Below are 25,148 nucleotides of genomic sequence, written 5' to 3'. Positions count from 1 at the left end.
CATTTTGCAGAATTTCCCAGAGTTTATTGATAACCTGTTTGTTTTTTTGTTACTCATTTGTTTAATAGTGAGTCTCTGTCAATTCTTTTGATGCATTTTACTAAATTCGAATTTTTTTTTCAGTGTATCCACATGTTCTGAATGTTTCATTGTATTCATCTTTAATGATGGCAAACATGTTTTCCTTGAATGGTTCTTCAAAGATTTAGAATGAAAGCTACAAAAATGTAAAGCAATATTTTTGTTAGTCCTTTTCTGTGTACACTTGTACACTTGTGTAAAGTTTAGTTCCCTCTATATGTACCACCACGCCACCACATACAAAAATGGTATGTGACTCTTTTCAATCACATGTAAATTGTATATTGTGATTTTTGGTATTCAAATCAGAAGTGTTCTGAACTAATCTTTCTGGAGAGCCATTCAAGACAAGCAAGCTCTCATTAATGTTTCAGGTATATAAAATTTAATTATTATTCCTTTGAACATTATTACAAGTAGAATCTGTTTCACATTTAGCTATGTAGTTGTTGCAATAGTGTGAGGCCCCAGTTAAAATCATAGGTGTCTTGCTCTGCTGTAGAAAGAACTCGCCTTGTCATTGAAAGTATATGTAGTATAAACAAAAGTGCAGTAACGCAAATAAAAACACTTTACTGGCTCCAAATTCACCTTCAGTTAGCACAACTCATTCTACTTCCTCAATAATCTCATTGTAGGAATACAGGTGCATTAATGAATTTACATTGATCATACAAAGCCGTGTTTCCTGCTGTGCTTGAAGTTGTACAGTTTTTAATCCGTTAAGAAATGCAGTAGTATCCCACTATTGGTTGTAGAAAATGATCTAAATATTTTCTTAAGTGATTATGTATGGGCTCATATGCACAGACAGTCGGTCGATATGGAGGATCTGAAAGATTTTTTGGGATTTTGGGAAGCATTTATAATTTAGGCCACTGGGGAAAGATTGTCTGCAAAAGTGTTTTTATATTTTTGTAAATCCATTCCATTTGCGAAGCTTTGTCAAAGATGTTTTGCAGTACTCTTCGAAAAACTGAAGTGCCACGCATAACACCATATACACCTTGTCATCCATGACATGAGCCGTGACTTTTGCCAAGTTGAAATCAGCATTCATCATCGCCAGAGCACCTAACTGATATGCCATTTGAAATGTAGTCAAGGATTTAAGTAGAGCCCTATCATTTTTGGTGAGAATGTTGGGCCAGATGTAGCAAAATTAAAAATTGCGACTCGCATTTTGCGAGTTGATGCGACTCGCAAAATGCGAGTCGCAATATGTAATGCAAGAAAAAAAAACGATCCGAAATAGCGACTTGCAGACGGACTCGCAACGCAGTGTGCGAGTCCGCAGATTGAGAGGTCGCTTTTTGCGAGTGTGCAAAAAATGAACTCGCAATTAGCGAGTAGGTGTCGCAAATTGCGATTACCTTGAAAATTGCTTACAGGTGCAGCAGAACACTCCAGAAACCACACCAGAACACTCTGGAAACACTTCCTGGCACATGATGATGACATCACAGCCAGGAAGTTTACAAATACACCTGGGAGGAGGGAGGACCACACCCTTTTATAACTGCCGGTTTTCACACAGCACAAACAGCAGCTGCCATGGAGGGAACCCCAAGAAAGAGGAAGCTCAAATTTTCTGAGAGGGAGCTGGAGGTGCTGACAGAGGAATGCTGTCAGCACTATGATGACTCGTTTGGGAGAGCAGCCCACAATGTTCCTGAGGCCACAAAAAAACAACTCTGGCAGGACATTCAGGACAAGATCAATTCCCTGGGGGTGAGCCATAGGACCATCGAGGACATCAAGAAGAGGTGGTATGACCTCCGCTCCCGGACCAAGGAGAGGGTGGCTGAAAGGCTCCGGGAGATGAGAGGCACAGGAGGGGGACCATCGTCTGTGCCACCACCCACACCCCTGGAAGAAAGGGTGGAAGAAACATTGGAGCAGGAGGCAGTGTCTGGATTTGGGGACCTGGACACCTCAGAGCCCAGCACATCAACCGGTGAGTACCATGTGATATGCCTGTACCCCTATCAATGCCATACCCCCACCCACCATGTACACAGGTGCATGCACAACCAAAATAGCTCCATTTCAGGGTAGCAAATGCCAGAATGATGCATTATGGGAAATGCAGTCAAGTAGGCAGTTCATAGGCAAATGTTTATTAGATAGTAGACACTGACAGTCTGTTCCCCATGTCCCACAGGTCTCCAGCAAGACACCACCAACACCCCAAGCACCCAGGCCCATGAGGACACCCCAGGACCCGCCAGCACCCCCACCTGCACGGTCAGCAGCATCCCTGCAGTAGCCACACCTGCTGCAACAATTCCGCAAGAGGCTGCCCCAGCAACAGGCAGGGAGGAGACAGGTGGAAGCACAGGGCAGCCACCGCTGCGCAGGCGTCACAGGTCAAGACCATCTGGGCTGCAGTCTGCGTCCGGGCTACTTCCTCCAACCACCAGTGAGGCACATCTGCTGCGTGGTCAGCGCCTGCAGAACAGAATTTTGGGCAGAATTAGTGGTGTGCTGCACCGCTTTGTGCGAAACAACCATGCCAGCATGCAGCACTTCAACACACGTATGGACATGATCTGCCGGAACACTGGGGACCTTGCCCTTGCCATGAGGGAACTGGCGGGAGGACTGCTGGCCCAGGCAGAGGGTGGGCGGCGCAGAGATCGGCAGATAATGCACAGACTGGACAGGATGGCCACATCCATCGGCAGGCTCGCCATGAATACCACAGGCCTATCGAGGAGGACAGTTGGGCTGCAAGTGGAGATGGGCCATTTCGCTGGGGATGTGGCTAGGGGCCTGGGACGTCTCACCCACATCATCGAACTGATGGAGACACGGGAAATGTCGAGGGCCACAGGGGAAACACCCCAAGACAGTGAGGAGGGCTCAACAGTGAGCAGTGTCTCTGTCACTGACAGCAGGGTGCTCAGGAGTGGTAGGCAGAGCACCACGGAAGCAGCAGGGACCAGCCAGGCTGGCAGGAGGGGCAGAAGATCGTAGAGATCACCCAGGACCATTAAATGTGGCACATGGCGTTAATGTGCCACATGACTGGTTGGCATTTTCCTGCCCATGGACAATCTCTACTTGTAAATAGTTTCTTTATTACACTAATTAAACAGTTATTTTTGTTCCACTTAACAAATGGAGTTTTTGGTTAATAGGTGAGTATGGTGGGAGTTGACACGTACCGTCCAAAATATTGTGTTGCAATGTGGTCCCGTCTCAGTCTGCCTTGATTAGCAATACTCCGATCCCCATGATGGCGATGTGGTTGTTCTTGCTCTTCATCATCAGGATCTGGGTCTGCAGGGGTGAGAGGTAGCCCACGTCGGGTGGCTATGTTGTGGAGGATGGCGCATGCGACCACAATTTTGAATGCGGTAATGGGGGTGTATTGGAGGGCACCTCCACTGCGGTGGAGGCATCTGAATCTTGCCTTCAGGAGTCCGAAGGTGCACTCTATCAGGTTCCTGGTCCTCTTATGTGCACTGTTGTATTGCCTCTCTGATTCAGTGCTGGGTGTTAAAAACGGAGTCATGATCCAAGGCCTGAGAACATATGCACTGTCACCTGTTGGGCACAAAAGTACACGGTTAGGAAGTCCAGATTGTCGTGCACAGTGACCTGTGTGTATGTCTGCAAGTGTCTGTGGCTCTACCTAGGAGGTAACCGTCTCCGAATTCCCCACGTTCCAGGCGTTGATGTATCCCACTATGCCTAAAAATGTATGAGTCATGGGTACTGCCTGGAAACTTAGCTACAATGTCGGTGATGACATAATGGGCGTCACAAACAACCTGTATATTGAGTGAGTGGGTACACTTTCTGTTGCGGAAAATGTGTTCCAGATTTGCAGGGGGGCATATTTGAATGTGTGTCCCATCTACACACCCTATGACATGGGGAAAGTGGGCAATGCGGTAAAAGTCCAGCTTGGTGCTGTTCATTTCTGCCTCATTCCTTGGTAAGTATATGAAGTGAGACATGTGCGTGACTAAGGCATCTAGGAAGGCCCTGAGGAACCTTGACACTGCACTTTGGGATACCCCACCTGCCACAGCAACACAGTCTGGTGTTCTAGCTGTGGTTTGAGTAAATCTATTAATTCTAGTATGGCTGCGCTGCTAAGTCGGTATTTGTCATAGATCTCCTCTTCAGTTTTCTGAAAAAGAGTCTGCCTGGTTCTATATATCTTCTCCTGTCTGTGGCCCCTCCTCCTCCTCTGCTGGGCTGCGTGGACTCTCCTCCTCACTGCTATCAGGTATATCTCTGCCATCTTGAGTAACCCAGATGCCTTCTGGGTCTCCTTTTATACTTTGGTAATGGTTACCACCTGCTCTGAGTTAGTGGTAAATGGGACATGCAAACTGGGCTTTTTGCGACTAGTCGCAATTTGCGAGTTGCAATTGCATATGGTTTGCGACTCGCTAATTGCGACTTGGTATTTGCGGGTCGCAAAATGGGGTCGCAACGGATGCGACTCGCAAACGGGTCCCATCGCTTTTTGCGAGTCGGAAATGGGCTTTTTGCATCCCATTTCCGATTTTGCACTGTCGCAAATTGCGATTCTGCCCGTTTGCGAGTCGCAAACCTTTGCTACATCTGGCCCGTTGTTCCCTTTTTTGGTGTAATATAGGTGTTTGAGGTCATTGATTACTAATGGTTCAAATATGTCTAGAGTTTTATGCACAGTGAGTGGTATGAAATTACTCTTGGGTTTCAACTCCTCATATATTGCCAGATCTTTTATCATCACTGAGGGCTTGGGAGCAGGTAGATTTTTTACATTCAGGCAAGTGCTCTTCAATGGCCAACACACCTCTTCAGCACGTCCATCGCTGATTTAAGTTGATTAGCAGTTTCGCTGGTTGGACTGCGTCTCATGAATTCAGTTAATTTATGTTGGTGACCATATCATCAGCCTCCTACCTCACAGCACGACTTCCCCCAGCCCTTTTCTTACTGTGCTGCTGTGACCTTGAGTGGGTTGCCAGTTTATAGTGTGTTCTGGCTGCACAGCAGATGTTTAGGGTGTTGTTGTCATAGGAGCCAGGACAGGGGTGGCCAGAGTTGTTGAGGTGTGGGGCCACAGGGAACTTATGGGGGCACTGATGTTCGTAATGGGAACAGGACTATGCTTGCTGTACTTGATCTATTATCCGAGGGAGAGGCCTATGTTGCTGGCATTACAATCTTCCTTGGCCCGGCTGGTCTTGAAGTTCAGCCTCATCGGCAAGAGTTATGCTCTTACTGAACACTTGGGATCTTTTTTCTCAGATCTTATTCATCAACTGCGGCCCAAATTAGATTACCCCTCTTTTGAGCACACCTCCCCCTTTGCTCATAGAGATCTTTTTCCATATTATACATAGCCAGGAAGTGTGATCGACACTCTGTGAATGTGGGGGCATTTGGACTTATCCAGGATGGTAAGGTGGGAAAATTCCAAAGTGGGGTATTGCAGTTACGTTTGGTAATGTTAACCCTCCTTCTGATCTGACACCAGACCTTGAATGCTAGTTTTTTCAAATAGCTTCTCTCTAAATACCTTAAAAAGCAGCTCTTGACATCAGAGCCCAATGTGAGTTGGTAGACAGAGGCAATGCAAAAGATTAATATTGTGAGTATTTCCAGAACCGTGATGTTCTGTAACATACACAACCAATAATAAAGTAGAAAAACCAGGTACTGCCTACCCTCCTCACCATCTAGGGAGAATCATACATTTTTAGTGCTCTCCTTGACTTCCTGAACTCCCATATAAAGTTAAAGCACAACCTTTCCAGCTTGGTAAACCAGCTCCAATGAATTTCCAATGGTATATTTCTAAATAAATATAATACTCTTGGAAGGACTGTCATCTTTAATACATTGCATTTCACCATCAATGTTAGATGCAAATTATTAATTCTATATCGGTCTTGTTTAATTTTATTATGCAGTGGAGCCAGATTTATTCCGACCAACCAATATGTCGTCAGCATATGTTAACACGTTATACTGTAATTGATTCACAGAGACTGCTTGAATCTTATTATTGCTTTCCAACCGAGCAATAAATGGATCGATATATAAAGCGAATAGCAAGGATGAGCAAGGGCACCACTGTCTTGTTCCTCTAGTGATAGGAATCAGACCTGAGCCCCTACCGTTGATCTGTACACAAGCGTTAGGTACCTGACAAAGAGCCCTGATGGATTTATTAAAGCCCAGACTGATACATCGTAATACATTTCCACCGGTCAGCCCGGTGGAAACATTGTAGTATGATGGGATGAGGCCTGGCGGCAGCCTCACCTCCACTGTGTTCGTGGTCTCGGTGACATTGATGAGGCCCTTTATGAATAATGAAGACATAGGGTCTGCTACTGGTTGTTTGGGTTGTGAGTGGTAAGCTGTTTGTGTAGTTAGAGGAGGAGTATTCTATAGTGGGAGCTTCATGTGTTGTTGAGTAGATTTTGATTAGGTGTATATTGACAGATGTGTCCACCATCGGAAACACTATCTGCCATTGCTGTCCTCTGTCGGGAGCCTCCCTCATCTGATGCTGATGGTGGACAGCCCTATATATGGCGAACGGATGTCCACCATACCAACGTTGATGGAGTGGTGCTTGTTGACGTGGACAGGGAGATTGAGGATGAAGGACTGAAAAACAGCTGATGGACTGTCCTCCATCATGACAGATGGTGATCCGTCAGGCTGAACCCTAAATACAGAAGGCGGATTACCGCTGACCAGGCAGATGAATGAGATCCACCACGATGGAGAAAGGATGGTCTGTCCACCAAACTCTAGATCAGGCCCCTAGCCTTATCTTGTTTCTAAAGCAGAATCGGCAGCATTAGGAATTAAGCCTTATTATGGTTCAAAGTGCCAGCTGTAGGCATCAGGAAGGGCAGACAAAGGAGATCCATGTATGTTTCTACCTTTCATTTTATATAGTGTGTTACTTCTTTGACTGGCATCCCCGTCCCTTTAATGGCAAAGGTTCCAATACAAACACAATGCCAGCACAAATGCCAATGTAGACATGGAGGACGGCTTTCCCCTGCAGCCCTCTATTCCAGCATACTAAAGAAGCCTTTCACTATGCCACATTCACCAGTCACAGTACAGATATTTGGCCGACTTTTGTCACCACACTACATATGAGCAAGATTGCTAAATGGTCTTTTTAAGGAACCTCACCTGAAGGTAATTTTCCAGCGTAATTCATGAAAGATTATTACACCATAATGACCAGTGCCAGAAGCAATGTATATTGCATCATTAAATAAATATTTAGAAAGTTACAAATTATGTGTACATGTTTTTCAGAAACACATATGCAAAGCAACGCTTAGATTTTCATTCATCCAAGTTCAAGCTGCATATGATGCTCAACGAATTGAATGAAATGAAGGAAGTGAAAGAAAGTCCACAAGATTTCTACAGCTGCCGCAAGGTAAAGTCTAAAGGGTTGTACTCAGTCTCAAATTTAAACCCATAGCTTAAGATCAGTGTTAAAGTGAAAGTATACTTGTTTTACAGAATACAATATTTCATGGCTGACCATTAAAAACTAACTTTCTCCAATTTCCAGAGCATGCTTGAACCCCATTTATGATTCTTCATATTGCTAAAAATCCGTTTGTGCAATGGATTTCCGTTACAGAATTGACACTTACAACCATAATCACTGAATAATACCGCCCTTTTTCTTGATATCATACCAATTTTTCAAATTGTGGAAAACCTTTTTAGAAAGACAGTTTTGAAAGAAAACGTATTTTTGAAACTTATGCTATAGATGAAATTGACTAAATCTTTAATTTATTTTTATCATGAAAAGAAACCAGTTTAAGTCAGTTCTAATTTCTTGCTCCTCTAACTAGTATCCTTTTCTGAGCCCTGGTTTCCTGTCTTTTTTCTGTTTCTTACAGAACATATTTCTCAGGACATTGCATTTTGAGTTCACTCAACGTCTTTATATACAGAATTGCTTTTCCAGCCTTTTTTTTTATTTGAGTTTTGTCAATTCTCACATTTCTTGCTGTCAGCCTCGCTTGACTGTGGAGTGCCACTCCGGTGGGAAGAAAAACATTGAAAAGGAGTCCACTATCTCTGCATAGTGTTCCTTCAAGACTCGTATCATGGCAAATGCATTTTATATTAGAAAACGCACAGGAAATTGAAAGATAATACAAGCATGTCCATTACAGGTAGGCAGTGAGAAGCCTAGATGTATCAAAACCTTGAATAGAAGACTCAAAGATCAGGAGTGCCTGAAGCGACCTCGTCTGCTAAAGTCACACAGCCTACTTTTAGTACCTCCACAGACGTATACCAAGTAAGAGGGCTTAGAAGAGGAATCCCACTGTTCCTGCTTGACCCTGAGGACGTTTCTTTTGAGGTCAGGTATGCTGCCACCAACTCGCTGTCAAGGACAGAGCTGACTACATGAACTCATTCACTGTTGAAGTAAATGATGCATTCAACATCAGAAGGCTCCTTGGCATTACAAAGTATTTTAAATGTGACAGTAACTGTAGGAGGCTGGCCTGGTCTGTAGTTGGTACCTAAGGTACTTACACCTTATACCAGGTCCAGTTATCCCTTATTAGTGAAACACAGGTAATGTCCTAGCAGCTTAGGCTGTTTAGAGGTAGCTGTAGCAAAGCAGCTTAGGCTGAACTAGGAGACATGCAAAGCTCCTGCAATGCAACTATAGTTACACAGTACTTATACACAATAAAAGGCAATACTCAGTGTTACCAAAAATAAAGGTACCTTATTTTAGTGACATAAGGCCAAAAATATCTTAGAGACAATACTCCTTCTGGTGGTAAGTATTATACACAATATATACACTAGTAACCAAAATCAGGTAAGTAAACAGTCATAGAATAGTGCAAACAGTAGAAAATACAACAGATTGCAATGGGGCTAGGGGCAACACAAACCATATACTAAAATAGTGGAATGCAAATGTCAAATTCCCCCCTAGGCATGTGTAGTGTGTAGAGCAGAGCTGGGAGTGTAAGAAAACACCAAAGGTAAGTGAAGTACCCCACCCCAGAGCCCAGGAAAGCAGGGGTAAACTACAGCAAGTTTCCTCAGGTCACACTACAAGTCGTGATAAAGGATTTTGCAAGAACCAAGCAAGACTGCAAGCAACAAATGATGGATTCCTGGACCTGAAGACCTGTGGAGAGAGGAGACCATGTCCAGAAGTCGAAGAAGAGTCCAGGAAGGACAGGAGCCCCTGCCAACCTAGAAGAAGGTGCAAAAGTGGATTCTCTGATCAGAAGAAAAGTACAGAAGAGCACCAAAGAAGATGGCTGTGGGTTCCTGCATGGTGCAGGAGATTTCCCATGTCGAGTTGTTGGATGCAGGCTGTTTGCTTCACTGGATTCCACCAACAAGCCTTGGTTCAAGCAAGCATGCGGTTTGCGTCAAAAAGGAGCTGGCTGCACCCAGGAGGGACCTGGGGGTCTCAACTCAGACTGAGGAGATGACAGAGGGGGCTCTCAGCACTTCAGAGAGCCCTCAGAAGACCAGGCAGCGCCCACGGGAGTCCCAGAACATGAGGACAAAGTAGATGCAAAGTGCGGTCATCGCAGCACTACACTGGAAGGTCCGACGCCGCCGGAGAACAACTCAGGGAGCTGTGTGTCACAGGATGTAGTGCTGGGGACCTGGGCAACGCTGTGCATGAAGGATTCTTAGAAGTGCACAGAACCCCAAGGAGCTGCAGAAGACGCAGTGTACAGGGGTACTCTAACAGCACGGGGAGGAAAGCTCTTACCTCCACCAAAGTTGGACAGAAGGACCTTTGGACAGTCTGGGTCACTCTGGTCCACCACTTGTGTTCCAGGGAGCAGCCTCGTCATCAGGAAAGGAGTCCCAGAGTACCGGTTGTCATCACAGAAGTGTCCCTGTAGAAGCAGGGAAGTGACTCCGTCACTCCACAGGAGATTGCTTCGGTTCTTCCAGTGCAGGGTGAAGACAGGCAGTCCTCAGAGCTAGCACACCTTGGAAACTTTTGCAAAAGCTGTCTGGAGCTGAAGTTGCAGGTCACAGGAGTCGTCCTGGATACTTTGTAGCAATTACAGCAGTTGCTGGAGCAGTCTGCAGTTGATCTGACGGTCAGAAGCTGAAGCGGAGGATGCAGAGGAGTCCTGGTGGAATATTGCAAACCGAATCTGAGGAAACACCCAGAGGAGAGACCCTAAATAGCCCTGAGAGGGGGAATGGCTACCAACTCAGGTATGCAACTATCAGGAGGGGTCTCTGACATCACCTGCTGGCACTGGCCACTCAGAGGTCTCCAGAGGGTCCCCACACCTTGGAATCCAAGATGGCTAACGCTAGGGACACTCTGTAGGAGCTCTGGGCACCACCCCTGGGGTGATGATGGACAGAGGAGTGGGCACTCCCCTTTCCTTTGTCCAGTTTTGCGCCAGAGCAGGGACTGGGGTCCCTGAACTGGTGTACACTGGATTATGCAAAGAGGGTACCGTTTGTGCCCTTCAAAGCATTTCCAGAGGCTCTGGGAGGCTACCCCCCCAAGCCTGTAACACCTATTTCCAAATGGAGAGGGTGTAACATCGTCCTCCCAAAGGAAATGCATTGTTCTGCCTTTCTGGGATTGAGCTGCTCAGTCCCCAGGAGGGCAGAAACCTGTTTGTGAGGTGGCAGCAGCTGGGGCTGCAGTGGAAACCTCAGAGAGCTGGTTTAGCAGTATTGGGGGTCCATGGTGGAGCCCCCAGGGTGCATGGGATTTGCCCCCCTTACCAGATTTGGATTGGAGGGACAAGTCCATGATCTTAGACACCTCACATGGCCATATTCAGAGTTACCATTGTAAAGTTACATATATGTAGTGCACTCTTAAAATGGTATCCCCGCACTCACAAAGTCCAGGGAATTGGCCAACGTGGGGTTACCTTTGCTAGTGCCAGGGTGCCCTCACCCACAGTAACTTTGCACCTAGCCTTCAGTAAATAAAGGTTAGACATGTAGGCAAATTAAAAGTTACCTTAGTGCAGTGAAAATGGCTGTGAAATAGTGTGTGCAGTATTTTGCTCAGGCTGCAGTGGCAGTCCTGATGAAAGGTTTGTATGAGCTCCTTATGGGTGGCAAAAGAAATGCTGTAGCCCATAAGGATCTCCTGGAACCCCAATGCCCTGGGTACCTAGGTACCATATACTAGGGACATATGAGGGGGGTTCAGTGTGGGTTCAGTGTGCCAATCAGAATTGGAATATGGAGTCACTGAAGTGTAGTGAAAAAGTTGGTAAGCAGAGAGAGCATAAGCACTGGAGTTATTGTTAGCAGAACTTCAGTGACACAGTTAAGCATACTGACAACACACATAGGCCACAAACTATGAGCACTAGGGTCCTGGCTAGCAAGATCCCAGTGAGACAGGCAAAACACACAGACAAAGAGGCAGAAATTTGGGGTAACATGCCAAGAGAGATGGTACTTTCCTAAAGTACCTTGGACATGAAAGAAACTTAAAGCCACCTGCAAGTCATATTCTTTCTACTTCTGGCTGCGAGTGCTGTTTGCTTAGTTACAGGGCAAACCTGTATCCCCTGTGGAATGTAAGTACGGAAAATTATTGACATACAGTAATTCCCACAGGTATGTTTTAAATGTGTTAGAGATTATATAGTAACTATTAGTGGAACAGAAAAATATCTCTACACTATTTCTGTTGTGTATACCAATTAATGTTTTTTGATGATAGATGAGACCAGTAACTTAAATACAGGTAAAGAAAGTGATATGAACATGAATTACCCCTCAAAGTATAATTGCAAGGCGTGGCTGATCCCTAACCAAGATAGCAGTCTGAGCCTTAGTTGTCATTCCACACTAAAAATTACAAGGATTTTTAACCTGAAGCTGTACCTGAAATCTGCACTGTTGCAACATTGCATTCTACTATGCTGACAAAGCTATTAGCGCAACACAAACTGAAAGAATGTGCAGCGGACACAGACCTGCAGAAGCAGCACGGAGTCTGTGGAGGCCAACAGCATACAAGCAGGATCTTGGCCCAAGCCTCCTTAGAACCTGACCTCTAAGTAGGCAATGCGGGTGCATGGGTGTTTGAGTGTGGGGGTGGCTTGAAGGTGTTTGGGGCAGATGAAAGGGACTGCCATTTTGAAAGTCGCATGAGGGGCCTGGTGGTCTCCAGCTTTCAGTTTCGTTAATCCTTGAACCCCAACCTCACACACTAACAAAAAAAACTAAACAGCATGGTGATTCTTTTGCCATTACCTTACAGGCTCAACCACACTCCTGATATTGTTGGGAGTACGCCTGGCCACTGCATCAATGTCTTGACACTCCTTTCTCATTTACAATGGTGTCCAGATTATCAAAACTAGTTCAACCTCGTATGAACCTACCGAGAGAGTATTAATTGTATAAGTACAGATGTTTTCACCCATCCAGACACGATTTGTCATAGGGCCCCTGCTCACATTGATGAAATAAATCACCCCTCTGGGCTTCTACTCTGACCAAGCAGGGGAGCACAAGAAGTCAACTTCCGTGGATGCAAGGACCACAATGATCTGGTTTGGGTGTGGATAATGTAGAGAGGGAAACTGTTAGAACTACAACCTGGTAACTAAAATAGAGAGGGTGGGTCCTGGATGAAGTCCATAGATTCTGATTTAATGCACTGAATAGGACTGAAACATGGGGATCTTTCTAGGAAGGGTTGAAACATTCTGCTAACAGGTTACAAATTCTACTCTCAGTGGACCTTAATAAGGTGATCTGCTCTGCCATTAGATACTACTAGCAGTTTAACTCTACTTTATTGAGGCTTTTACGGCATATCTAGACACTGAGAAGGCCACTGACTCTATAGAGTAGTTATTCCTTAATATGATAGTGGAGAACACGGGCCTCGGTAGCTACATTAGCACTCAAATGCTATAATTAGCAGAGTACAAGTCAATAACACTATGGGGGTCATTCTAACTTCGGCGGGCGGTGGAGGCCGCCCACCAAAGTTCCCCCGCCAGAACACTGCAGCGCGGTCAAATGACCGCCGCAGTGATTCTGACTTTCCCGCTGGGCGGTCGGGCGACCGCCAAAAGGCCGCCCGCCCGCCCAGCGGGAAAGCACCAGCAACGAGGAAGCCGGCTCCGAATGGAGCCGGCGGAGTTGCTGGTGTGCGACGGGTGCAGTTGCACCCATCGCGATTTTCAGTGTCTGCCACGCAGACACTGAAAATCAATGTGGGGCCCTGTTAGGGGGCCCCTGCAGTGCCCATGCCAGTGGCATGGGCACTGCAGGGGCCCCACGACACCCGTTCCCGCCAGCCAGGTCAGGAAGGGGGTCGGAATCCCCATGGCAGTGCTGCTTGCAGCGCCGCCGTGGAGAATTCCCTGGGGCAGCGGGAAGCCGGCGGGAAACCGCCGGCTTCCCTTTTCTGACCGTGGCTTTACCGCCGCGGTCAGAATGCCCCCGGAAGCACCGCCAGCCTGTTGGCGGTGCTTCCTCCGTCACCTACCCTGGCGGTCTATGACCGCCAGGGTAGGAATGACCCCCTATGTCTGCAATTTGTTCCAGGCATTTTTATTAAACTTCAAGTTTGTCAGAAATAGCCACCACAACAGAGTCTGCTCCTGCTCCTCCTGCTGCCTTCTATCAACTCCCCTTGTTGCCTGGTTGCAGACCTTCTCTGTGATGTGCCCAACAATCCATTAGGTACATCACAGTTAAAGTCACACCACAACACATCCTCCACTTAACAAAAATTACTACTGCACCATGTTTATTATCAAATCGTTCTTTATACCTCCACTGATGTACACGGACTCTGCAGCTATCCGCACTCTCACCATTACCATAGCTCCCTATCCACTTGGGGGAACAACTTGGACTCTGCAACTCGTCCACTCAAACACTGAAATGGAGATTCCTTTGTCAAAAAATTTGGAGCAGTGAGATGGCCCCATAGCTTATCCCTCAAAATATTTCTGAACTCTCCTCTATTTGTCATGGCTAACTGAGCACAATCTCTTATGAGTCCATTCATTTTTTCAACTAGACCATTGGCTTGTGGAGCATAAAGTGCTGCATGCTGATGTTCAATTGGCAAATCCATAAAAAATGTTTTAATTTCATCAGAAACAAATTGCACCCCGTTATCTGTAACAATCACCTTGGGAATGCCTTCCAAAAGGAACACGTCCTTCAAGAACTGTATCAGAGTCTTAGTAGTAATTGATCCAACACAACAAGCGTTCACCCACTTAGACTTATAGTCTACTAGAAGCAATACATGTCTCTAATTCGGGTTTAGCAAATTTAAAAGCCCCACTGTATCCAATCTAAGTTTGGCCCAAGGTTCCTCAGGCACTTCCGTGGGAGATAAAGGTGCTACTCTCACCACTTTGGTTTTATCACTGTTGGCACGCAACCAACAATCTCTCACAACATTTTCTGTTTCTTTGTCAAGTCCAGGCCACCAATATTTTTCTCGTAATCTGGCTTTAGTAAGATTTCTGCCTAAATGTCCTTCATGTGCGAGATTCATTGTTTTATCTCTCAACCCTTCTGGTGGAACTAAACGGTCACCTTTGAACACTTGATCATCCAAAATGCTTAATTCATCTCTCACTCCCCAAAACCTTTGTACTTCCATATTCAAATCCTTCCGATCAGGCCATCCATTCACTATCATGCACTTTATATCTGCTAAAACAGGATCCTTCTCACTCTCTCGACACCTGAGATAAAGCTGACTCCATCACCCACAACACCGAAGCACTCTGCTCCATTGAGTCATCTCCTTCAACAGGTAATCTAGAAAACAGTCTGCAATGGCATTCCTCAGTCCAGGTAAGTATTCAATCTTGCTCTCCAATCATCTTTTAATTCTAGGAATGGCCTTGTCTGAGCCCTTACATGTGAACATTTGCACTAATGGCTTGTGATCTGACCTTGGTGTAAAAGGTAAGCCCCACAAAAAGAACTTAAAATGATGAATGACCCACACACAAGCAAGTCCCTCTCATTCAATGACGGAATACTTCTCTTCCGTTCCTTTCAGAGAACGAGAGCCAAACGCAATCACCTTCTCTTCCCCATTGTCTACCTGGCTCAAAACTGCACCTAATCCTTTGAGACTTGCATCAGTGGTGAGAATGGTTCTTTTGGTCACATCAAAATGGTTCAAATTTGGCATTTTGCCTATGATGTTCTTGACACATACAAATGCCTTCTCACACTCGTCAGACCATACAAACTTGCTCCCTTTCTTGAGCAACATCCTTAGTGGCATAACTATACTAGCAAAACCTTGAACAAATTTTGAATAGTATTCTGCTAGACCTAAAAAGGATCAAACTCCATCCTTGTCAACAAGAGCAGGCGCTTTGACAATTGATTCAGTTAGACTCATCTTGGGTTTAATGGCCTCCCCAGATATCACATGTCCTAGATATGTCAATGTGTTAACTCTGAATTGACACTTTTTTCTTTTTACAGTAAAGCCATTGTCTCTTAGTCTCTCTAAAACTTCTCTTAATGTTGCATCATGAGTCAGTTCATTTGCACCATAAATGAGAATATCATCCTGAAAAACAACACATTTCGTACCCCTTTCAGAACCTTCTTCATCAATCTCTGGAAGCAAGCTGCTGCAGATGCTAACCCAAACGGCAACCTTTTGAATTTGAAAGCTCGTAGTGGTGTCACAAATGATGTGAGATGTTGTGAGTCCTTATGCAACCTCACTTGGTGCTAGGCTGCTGACAGATCCATCAAACTGAAAATTTTAGTTCCCTTAAGCATGGATAATGTCTCAGCTATGATGGGTAGAGGCTGTTGATCCACCCATATGCGTTGGTTCAAATCCCTCAGGTCAACACACATCCTGATCTTGGTACCATTATCCTTTTGCATCAAAACCACTGGGGCCAACCATTCTGAAGATTCAATTTCCTCAGTGACATCCATCCCTTTGAGTTTGTCTAATTTCTGTTCCAAAAAACTCAACTTGAGGTTCGGTGCCTTCCTCACTTTATGAACAACAGCCGTAGCATTATTTTTGAGGATTATCTTGTGTTCAAAATTCTTGAGCACTCCAAGTCAATCTGTAAACACATCAGTTAACTCTCTGATTACATCCTCTCCATCACCTGCATTTCTTACTAACATGACTTGATTAGTGGCATTCGGATTTAATATGATACCCAAATCTTTTTGGTGGCGCCAACCCAACAGGTTATTACCTCTTTTAGTCACATAGACTTTCCCTACTGTCTCTCGTCCCTTGAAATGGATCCTCATAACGGTGTCTCCAATGAGATCAATCTTGGTTTCTCCATAGCCTCCTGGATTAGTGTCAGGTTTCTTTAATTGTATATCCAATTTGCCAAAGATGCGCTCCCAATTCTTTTCTCCCACCAATGTATATGGTGAACCTGAATCTGCAAGAACTGTGACTTCCTTGCCATCGATAGTAACCTGGCATTCTGGCATTTTTTTACGACCCACATCCACATCATTTCCCTGGATTTCATGGCATTTTTCTGCGATATGCATAAAACAGCATGTCGATGCAGATCCTGTAATTCAACATCACTGATCTTGAGACTCCTGCAAACTTTAATAATGCGTTCCTTTTTTCCACACCATTTACATGTTAAGTTCCAAGCAAAACAAGCAGGACTATTCAAAAAATGGGTTGGATTACCACATCTGTAGCACTTGATTTTGTAATTGTCTTGCAAGTCTTCAGTTGCCTTTCCTTTCATTCTGTCCTTCCTCTGTGTGTTTCTGACGCTTAACATCTCAACTTGACTGATAAGATCATACTCATCCTCTACTACACTGGTCGTGTTCACCTCAGCTACATTAGCTTTAAGAGGTTTTTCACGCATCTCTCGAACCCAACCAGTGGTGTGTTCCATCCCTTCAACGATATCCACTGCTTCTTTCAAAGTTGGGTTCTTCATTAGTAGCTTCTCTTGTACTCGTGGATTGTTAGTGTAATGCACCAATTGCTCTCTTATCAATGAGTCAGTGAGTTCTCCTTAAGTCACATGTGCGTGCCAAGCTTTTTAAAGATGCTATGTAGTTTCCCACTTTCTCTGTCTTCCCTTGAATTCTTGAGAAGAACTTATGTAGTTACATTATTAAATTTATTTTTGGGTCAAAATGTTTTTCCAACATCATCATAGACATCTCAAAAGTATCACAAGGTACACCTTCAGCTGTTCCTATAGTAATTTCATAGCTTTCATAAATATTACAACCTTCAATTCCTAGATTGTGTAAGAGGACTCCTTATTTCCTTGCTGGAGAGAATTTCTCTCCACCTATTGCTATGATATAAGAGTCTAGCATTTTCCTCCATCTCTTCTATGGCAAGATCAGTTCCCCTGCATCCGAAAGGAACTGTGGAGGTGGTAACATGCTTCATGCTGCCATTGCTACTATTCAAACACAATTACTAATATTTAAACATTTAAAATGGATGGTGTTAGGAAATTATTTTATTCTGTTGTGGTGGCTGAGAAAAGTTCTTCTTTTTTTAATTTTTATTCTAATTGTATTGTACCCACTGGTGCATACAATTCTTTGTTGTCCCTTTATATTCCTTTGGTTTGATGGTCTTTTTACTGTTTCCTTTGCTGTTTGTTTTGTACCCACTGATTCATGTAATTCCTTGCTGTCCGATTTTCTATTCTTATGGTTTTGACGGTCTTTCTACTGTTTCCATTGCTGAGTTTGTTAATATTGTTTTTTGTCAAAAATAACTTAACTCACCAGTTAGTGAGTGGAAAGCAATTAAATCGTCATAAAGCTGGGTCATTTGTCCTGATATAGTTGGTTTCCACTCGTCGCCAACTTGTTAAGAGACAGCACGATGCTCAGTTCATGTTCCAGGCATTTTTATTCAACTTCAAGTTTGTCAGAAATAGCCACCACAACAGAGCCACAACTGGACGCCTGCTCCTGCTCCTACTGCTGCCTTCTTTCAACTCCCCTTGTTGCCTGGTCACAGACATTCTCTGTGATGTACCCAAGAGTCCATTAGGTACATCACAGTTAAAGTCACATCATAACTAAATTTCTATAGGCACTCAGCAGGGGTGGCCTCTGCCCCCTTTTTTGTTCACCTTGGCACTACATCCCTAGCATGCAAATGTCACACTGCAATTCACATAGAGGAGTATCTTTCCCCACCAGATGTATATTGTTCTTGCTCTACACAGACAACACGCTACTTTTTGTCCTGCTCTTAACTGAGAAATAAACCGCTCTTATAGGCAAGATTATTACATTTACAGGCTATTCTGGTCTCTCGAATATCTAGGCTAAAACACAGAACTATTCCCTTAACCCTTTGTTCTCATAGACTAACCTTGCATTTCCCTTTGAGCTGGTGTAACACTTTGTTCAAATATTGAGGTATAAAAATTGGTGTTGACAACAAAACACGAATAGCGATAATTATCGCACAGTAATAGGTTGAAATCCCAGATTGAAACATGGATTAAAACTGCCATTACCGATGGCTGTATGGACTGCGATCATAAAAATGGTAGTTTTGGCTAAATGTCCCCGCCGCCCGCCAAGCGGGAACCGCCAGAAGACCGTACCGCGGTCGAAAGACCGCGGCGGTCATTCTGGGTTTCCCACTGGGCTGGCGGGCGACTGCCAAAAGGCAGACCGCCAGCCCAGTGGGAAACAGCCTTCCCACGAGGACGCCGGCTCCGAATGGAGCCGGCGGAGTGGGAAGGTGCGACGGGTGCAGTGGCACCCGTCGCGTATTTCAGTGTCTGCATAGCAGACACTGAAATACATAGTGGGGCCCTCTTACGGGGGCCCCGCGGCACCCCCTACCGCCATCCTGTTCCTGGCGGGAGACCCGCCAGGAACAGGATGGCGGTAGGGGGTGTCAGAATCCCCATGGCGGCGGAGCGCGCTCCGCCGCCATGGAGGATTCTCAAGGGCAGCGGAAAGTCGGCGGGAGACCGCCGACTTTCCGTTTCTGGCCGCGGCTGAACTGCCGCGGTCAGAATGCCCAGCGGTGCACCGCCAGCCTGTTGGCGGTGCTACCGCGGTCATTCGCCCTGGCGGTTTTTACCGCCAGGGTTAGAATGACCACCTTTGTCTCTTCATAAATATCCCAATCCTCCTTAATATATTGTTTTTATTGGTCTTAGTCTCTTCTCATCAGGCTTATTTGTGTGGGGAAGCAGTCTAGAATCAAATGGGATAGTCTAACCATAAATCTTTCTATAGGCAGGCTGGGTGTACCAGACCTTCAAAGGCACTACTTAACTGTACACGTCTGCTTTGCTATATACTATCTAAAAGCAGAAGCTCACTTATCACACACACCATAGGAGAGAGATCAGGTGGAATTCTGCTTTTTGAAGAATATCCAATGTGTTACAAAACCTATACACTTTAATGCAATACATAACTGTTAGGTGCATGCACTTGTCATGGTGTATCTTTGCCAATTTGGCAGTTATTGATATTATGTGCTCTACCAACGTGACTCTTGCAGGTAACCCTCTCCTCCCACCTACTCTAGATCCTGCAGTGGTGTCTTTATGCCACTGGAGGAACGCATTGTTCTCGGATAACAATAGAAGATGGGTTTCAAAGCTTTATAAACTATGCTCTGACGTGGTAGAAAAGTTTTATCTTCCTGAAAGGTGAATGAGGAAAAAAGCTCTTGGGGTATCTGTTAATGATATTGCATGGAAATACTACAGGTACACAAGTTGTGTTGTTCTCCATGACACAAGCTGTTACAGTTTAAATTAAAAAAACGCTTGGTATTGTTCAGCAGTAGAGACCCCGCTGCTGGTGTGGAATGTACTTCTGGGTGGAGTTCACAGAGTTTTGCTATGTGCAAGCAGTAGGTCATGCCGTTCACACTGATTGTTAGTGTCGGATGTGTGTCCCACGTTGAAAAATCTGCACGAATGGCATCACGCGTAGCGCAAAAGTGCGTAGCTTCTTTTCTGCCACTCAAGTAGATTTTCTACTCGAGCAGCACCTTCCTCAACCTGAACGTAAGGTTTCTCAATGTGAGCTGTAGCGACCATCCGCGACCGACTGCGTTGAGAAATCTCTCTGGGAGGTGATCTGAGTATGATTTTCCTTGCTCTGCTCACCAACATAACGTTGGCGAGCGTGAATGTGTAAAAAAAAACATTATGCGAAGTTTTTCAGAACTCCGTGATCTAAACGGAGCACGAAGTAGGAAAAACTCCACGAGCAGAGCAGAGTTCACCACCCACCCTTAGTGGAATGTCGATGTTGCTGCTGGGCTGGGGTGGACATTAAGCAACTAGCACGGTGATGCCCAGTCAAAGCCTCATTTTGGGACAAGGTGGAATTAATTATTGAAGATATCATTGAAATCCTATTTTAACTCCTCCCCTTATTGCACTAATGGGATATATAGCTGCTACATATCAGAAGACTTGCCACTCTGCTATTTATACTAGCAAAACAGAGAATGTCAGTGGGTGGTATACTAGTGCAAACAATGCAATATTAATCATTAAAAATAGCAGGAGCGAATTGGGAAAAACAGGGATTTCCTTATCTGAATAACTGTCCATAGACAGGATTGACTCCTCCACAACGACAATGGAGCATCACTCCACTGGCTAAGTGCTGGCAGCTGAAAAATAAAACTACATTTTATTATTGTTTTATTTTTCAGCTGCCGTTTGAGCCAGCATGTGCAAGAAGAGGTGGGGCTGGGCAATGGGAGTGAGGAGGAGGAGTTCGGTGCACTTAAGTGCAGATTGGCTGGCCATCTTAGGCTGGCCAAACTGACATGCAAACTTAGATTTCACCAACCTGACTTTGTTGCGCTGCCAGTGTAGCCAGTGTAGGAGGCTGGCCTGGCTTATAGTGGGTACCTTGTGGTACTTACACCTTGTGCCAGGTCCAGTTATCCCTTATTAGTAGAATAGAGGTATTTCTAGCAGCTTAGGCTTTTAGAGGTAGCTATGGCGAAGCAGCTTAGGCTGAACTAGGAGACATGCAAAGCTCCTACTATACCACTTATATCCTATAGCACAATATCAGAAGAAAACACAATACTCCGAGTTACTAAAAATAAAGGTACTTTATTTTAGTGACAATATGCCAAAAGTATCTCAGAGGATACCCTCACTTAGGAGGTAAGTAATATACACAAATTATATGTACACAAGCCCAAAACAGGTAAGTAACAGTAAGAAAAGTAGTGCAAACAATGTAGAATCACAATAGGATGCAATAGGTAGACATAGGCCTAGGGGCAACACAAACCATATACTCCAAAAGTGGAATGCGAATCACAAATGGACCCCAGGCCTATGGGAGGTTGTAGAGGGTCGCTGGGACTGTGAGAAAACAGTAAGTGTGTCCAAAATACCCCACCCCATGACCCTGAAAAGTAGGAGTAAAGTTACCCTACTACCCCAGAAAGACAGTGTAGTCATGATAGGGGATTCTGCAAGAACCACACCTGCTACCAAAGCACTGAAAATGGATTCCTGGATCTGAGGACCTGTAAAAGAAGGGGACCAAGTCCAAGAGTCACGCAAGTGTCCGGGGGGGCAGGAGCCCACTAAACCCTGAATGAAGGTGCAAAAGGGCTGCCTCCGGGTGGAAGAAGCCAAAGATTCTGCAACAACGGATGGTGCCAAGAACTTCCCCTTTGGTGAGAAGATGTCCCATAGCGTGCTGGAGGTTGCAGAAGTGTTTCCATGCAGAAATACCACAAACAAGCCTTGCTAGCTGCAAGAGTTGCAGTTGAGGATTTTGGGTGCTGCTGGGGCCCAGGAAGGACCAGGATGTCGCCCCTTGGAGGAGGAGACAGAGGGGACGCTCAGCAAGTCAGAGAGCCCCACAGAAGCAGGCAGCACCTGCAGAAGTACCGGAACAGGCACTTAAAAGATCTGAGGACAGCAGTCGACTCAGAGTCACAAAGGAGGGTCCCATGAAGTCGGAATCCAACTCAGCGAGTTGGGCAATGCAGAACGGCTGTGCACAAATGAAGTCCTGGAAATGTGCACAGAAGCCGGAGCAGCTGAAAATCACGCGGTACACAGGTTTGCTGTCTGGCATGGGGAGGCAAGGACACACCTCCGCCAAATTTGGACAGAAGGGCCACTGGACTGTGGGAGACACTTGGACCCAGCTCCTGTGTTCCAGGGAACATGCTCATCAGGATAAGAGGGGACCCAGAGGACCGGTGATGCAGTTTGGTGCCTGCGTTGGCAGGGGGAAGATTCCGTCGACCCACAGGAGATTTCTTCTTGGCTTCTAGTGCAGGGTAAAGGCAGACAGCCCTCAGAGCATACACCACCAAGAAACAGTCGAGAAAGCTGGCAGGATGAGGCGCTACAATGTTGCTGGTAGTCATCTTGCTGCTTTGTTGCAGTTTTGCCAGTGTTCTGGAGCAGTCAGCGGTCGATCCTTGGCAGAAGTCGAAGAGAGAAGTGCAGAGGAACTCTGGTGAGCTCTTGCATTCGTTATCTGAGGAATAGCCCAGAGGAGAGACCCTAAATAGCCAAAAAAGGAGGTTTGGCTACTGAGAAAGGAGGCTTGGCTACTAAGAGATGTAAGCACCTATCAGGAGGGGACTCTAACATCACCTGCTGGCACTGGCCACTCAGAGCTGTCCCTTCTGCCCCAACACCTCTAAATCCAAGATGGTAGAGGTCTGGGACACACTGGAGGAGCTCTGGGCACCTGCTCTGGGAGGTGCAGGTCAGGGGAGTGGTCACTCCCCTTTCCTTTGTCCAGTTTCACGCCAGAGTAGGTCTGGGGGATCCCTGAACTGGTGTAGATTGGCTTATGCAGAGATGGGCACCATCTGTGCCCATCAAAGCATTTCCAGAGGCTGGGGGAGGCTACTCCTCCCCAGCCCTTCACACCTATTTCCAAAGGGAGAGGGTGTAACACCCTCTCTCAGAGGAAATCCTTTGTTCTGCCTTCCTGGGACTGGGCTGCCCAGGCCCCAGGGGGGCAGAAACCTGTCTGAGGGGCTGGCAGCAGCAGCAGCTGCAGTGGAGACCCCGGAAAGGCAGTTTGGCAGTACCCGGGTTCTGTGCTAGAGGCTAGGACGCATGGAATTGTCCCCCCAATACCAGAATGGTATTGGGGGGACAATTCCATGATCCTAGACATGTTACATGGCCATGTTCGGAGTTACCATTGTGACAGTACACATAGGTAGTGACCTATATGTAGTGCACGCGTGTAATGGTGTCCCCTCACTCACAAAGTCCAGAGAATTTGCCCTGAACAATGTGGGAGCACCTTGGCTATTGCCAGGGTGCCCACACACTAAGTAACTTGGCACCTAACCTTCACCAAGTGAGGGTTAGACATATAGGTGACTTATAAGTTACTTATGTGCAGTGAAAATGGCTGGGAAATAACGTGGACGTTATTTTACTCAGGCTGCAGTGGCAGTCCTGTGTAATAATTGTCTGAGCTCTCCATGGGTGGCAAAAGAATTGCTGCAGCCCATAGGGATCTCCTGGAACCCCAATACCCTGGGTACCTAGGTACCATATACTAGGGAATTATAAGGGTGTTCCAGTGTGCCAATGAGAATTGGTAAAATTAGTCACTAGCCTGCAGTGACAATTTTAAAGCAAAGAGAGAGTATAAACACTGAGGTTCTGGATAGCAGAGCCTCAGTGATACAGTTAGGCACCACACAGTGAACACATACAGGGCACAAACTTATGAGCACTGGGGTCCTGGCTAGCAGGATCCCAATGACACATATCAAGCACACTGACAACATAGGGTTTTCACTATGAGCACTGGGCCCTGGCTAGCAGGATCCCAGTGAGACAGTAAAAACACTCTGACATATACTCACAAACAGACCAAGAGTGGGGGTAACAAGGCTAGAAAGAGGCTACCTTCCTAGGTTGGAGAAGCAGCACAGACTCCTATGCACTGTCAGACCAAGCCACTCAGACCAACCCTGGCATTGCTCTCATGGTACATATAGCATGAGAACAGTGCCAGAATTTCATGGGGAGTCTCTGCTCGTGCCCCAGGGACTGCAGGGACACCATCAGGAGAGAAGAGGAGTGAGGCCGGCGGCAGGACCGATTAAAATGCAAAACCGTAATCCCAGAACCACCCTATTTCCCCACTGCTTGCCTTAGGTGTACCGCTGCAGAGATATACTTATAAATCATCAAACAAATGTACTCTGTAAAAGCTGCAGGTAAAAATAGGGCTGGACTGCATTGAAGAATATTTAAAAACTTCAGCAGTGGCAGTAGAAACCGTTTTCTTGGAACGTCATAGAGTTTACAAAATAACAAAATGTAGCAGAGACTGAGCAGTCGTTGAGTCACAAGGGAAGGGCTCTAGATAGGAATCATGAAAAGGGTGGCTGGGACAAGCTACCAAAAAACGCACAATTCCAAATCTACACCTGATTAGATAAAAAAGTTGGGTATGAGATAATGGGAACAGAATATACCTCTCCATAGTGTTAGTAGTACCGACGGGTAGATAGTTCACCACTCTCTGTTTCCCTATTACTTTAGCTCACCTAATCCATTCTTGTATAGCAAAGTAGTCATCTCTTAGTTGTTTTTTGGGGATGTTAGTTGATAACAGGGGATTAAGAGAGCAGTCCTCTCTCCGTAACAGTGAAAAAGCTCCTTCACATAGCTCAGCCATTTAAAAAACTGGAAGTCACATCAGAAGCATAGACACCATTAATTATAGATTGATTGAGCAAGGTTTCCTGCTTGACCCAGATTGCTCTCCATGACAACAAAGATGCTAATTTAACGTGATCCTCTAGCTGGATCAACCCTAGTTCAGAGTGGCATACTGCAATAGGGAAGCTATTAGGGACTGAACACAGCTTCCTCAAAAAGTTGTTTTCAGCCACCTGCAGTGAGAAGTTTCACAATATCCCTATACTCCAAAACCAAAAGTTGCCAGTGAACGGTATTTAGCGCAGTAGATGTTCAGCATTGCACCCAGTGGTTTTTCGCCCAATCTTCGAGCAAATCTAAAAAGGGCTGCAATAACTTGCTCGAGTTTGAGCC

At 45.6% G+C, this 25,148-nt stretch overlaps 1 protein-coding gene across 1 annotated transcript in view; it reads left to right on the top strand.

Moving 5' to 3' along the window:
- AMPD1 (adenosine monophosphate deaminase 1) overlaps nucleotides 1-25,148 on the top strand; it is a 1,595,039-nt gene that overhangs the window by 315,905 nt on the left and 1,253,986 nt on the right. The window contains exon 4 of the mRNA XM_069242152.1: nucleotides 7,384-7,510. Within this exon, the coding sequence (XP_069098253.1) occupies nucleotides 7,384-7,510 (127 nt within the window). The remainder of the gene's footprint in view (nucleotides 1-7,383; nucleotides 7,511-25,148) is intronic.

Source organism: Pleurodeles waltl, chromosome 6, assembly GCF_031143425.1.
Source record: "Pleurodeles waltl isolate 20211129_DDA chromosome 6, aPleWal1.hap1.20221129, whole genome shotgun sequence".
Lineage (NCBI taxonomy): Eukaryota > Metazoa > Chordata > Amphibia > Caudata > Salamandridae > Pleurodeles > Pleurodeles waltl.
The sequence above is the reverse complement of the archived record's forward strand: the minus strand, read 5'-3'. Positions and strand labels throughout refer to the sequence as shown.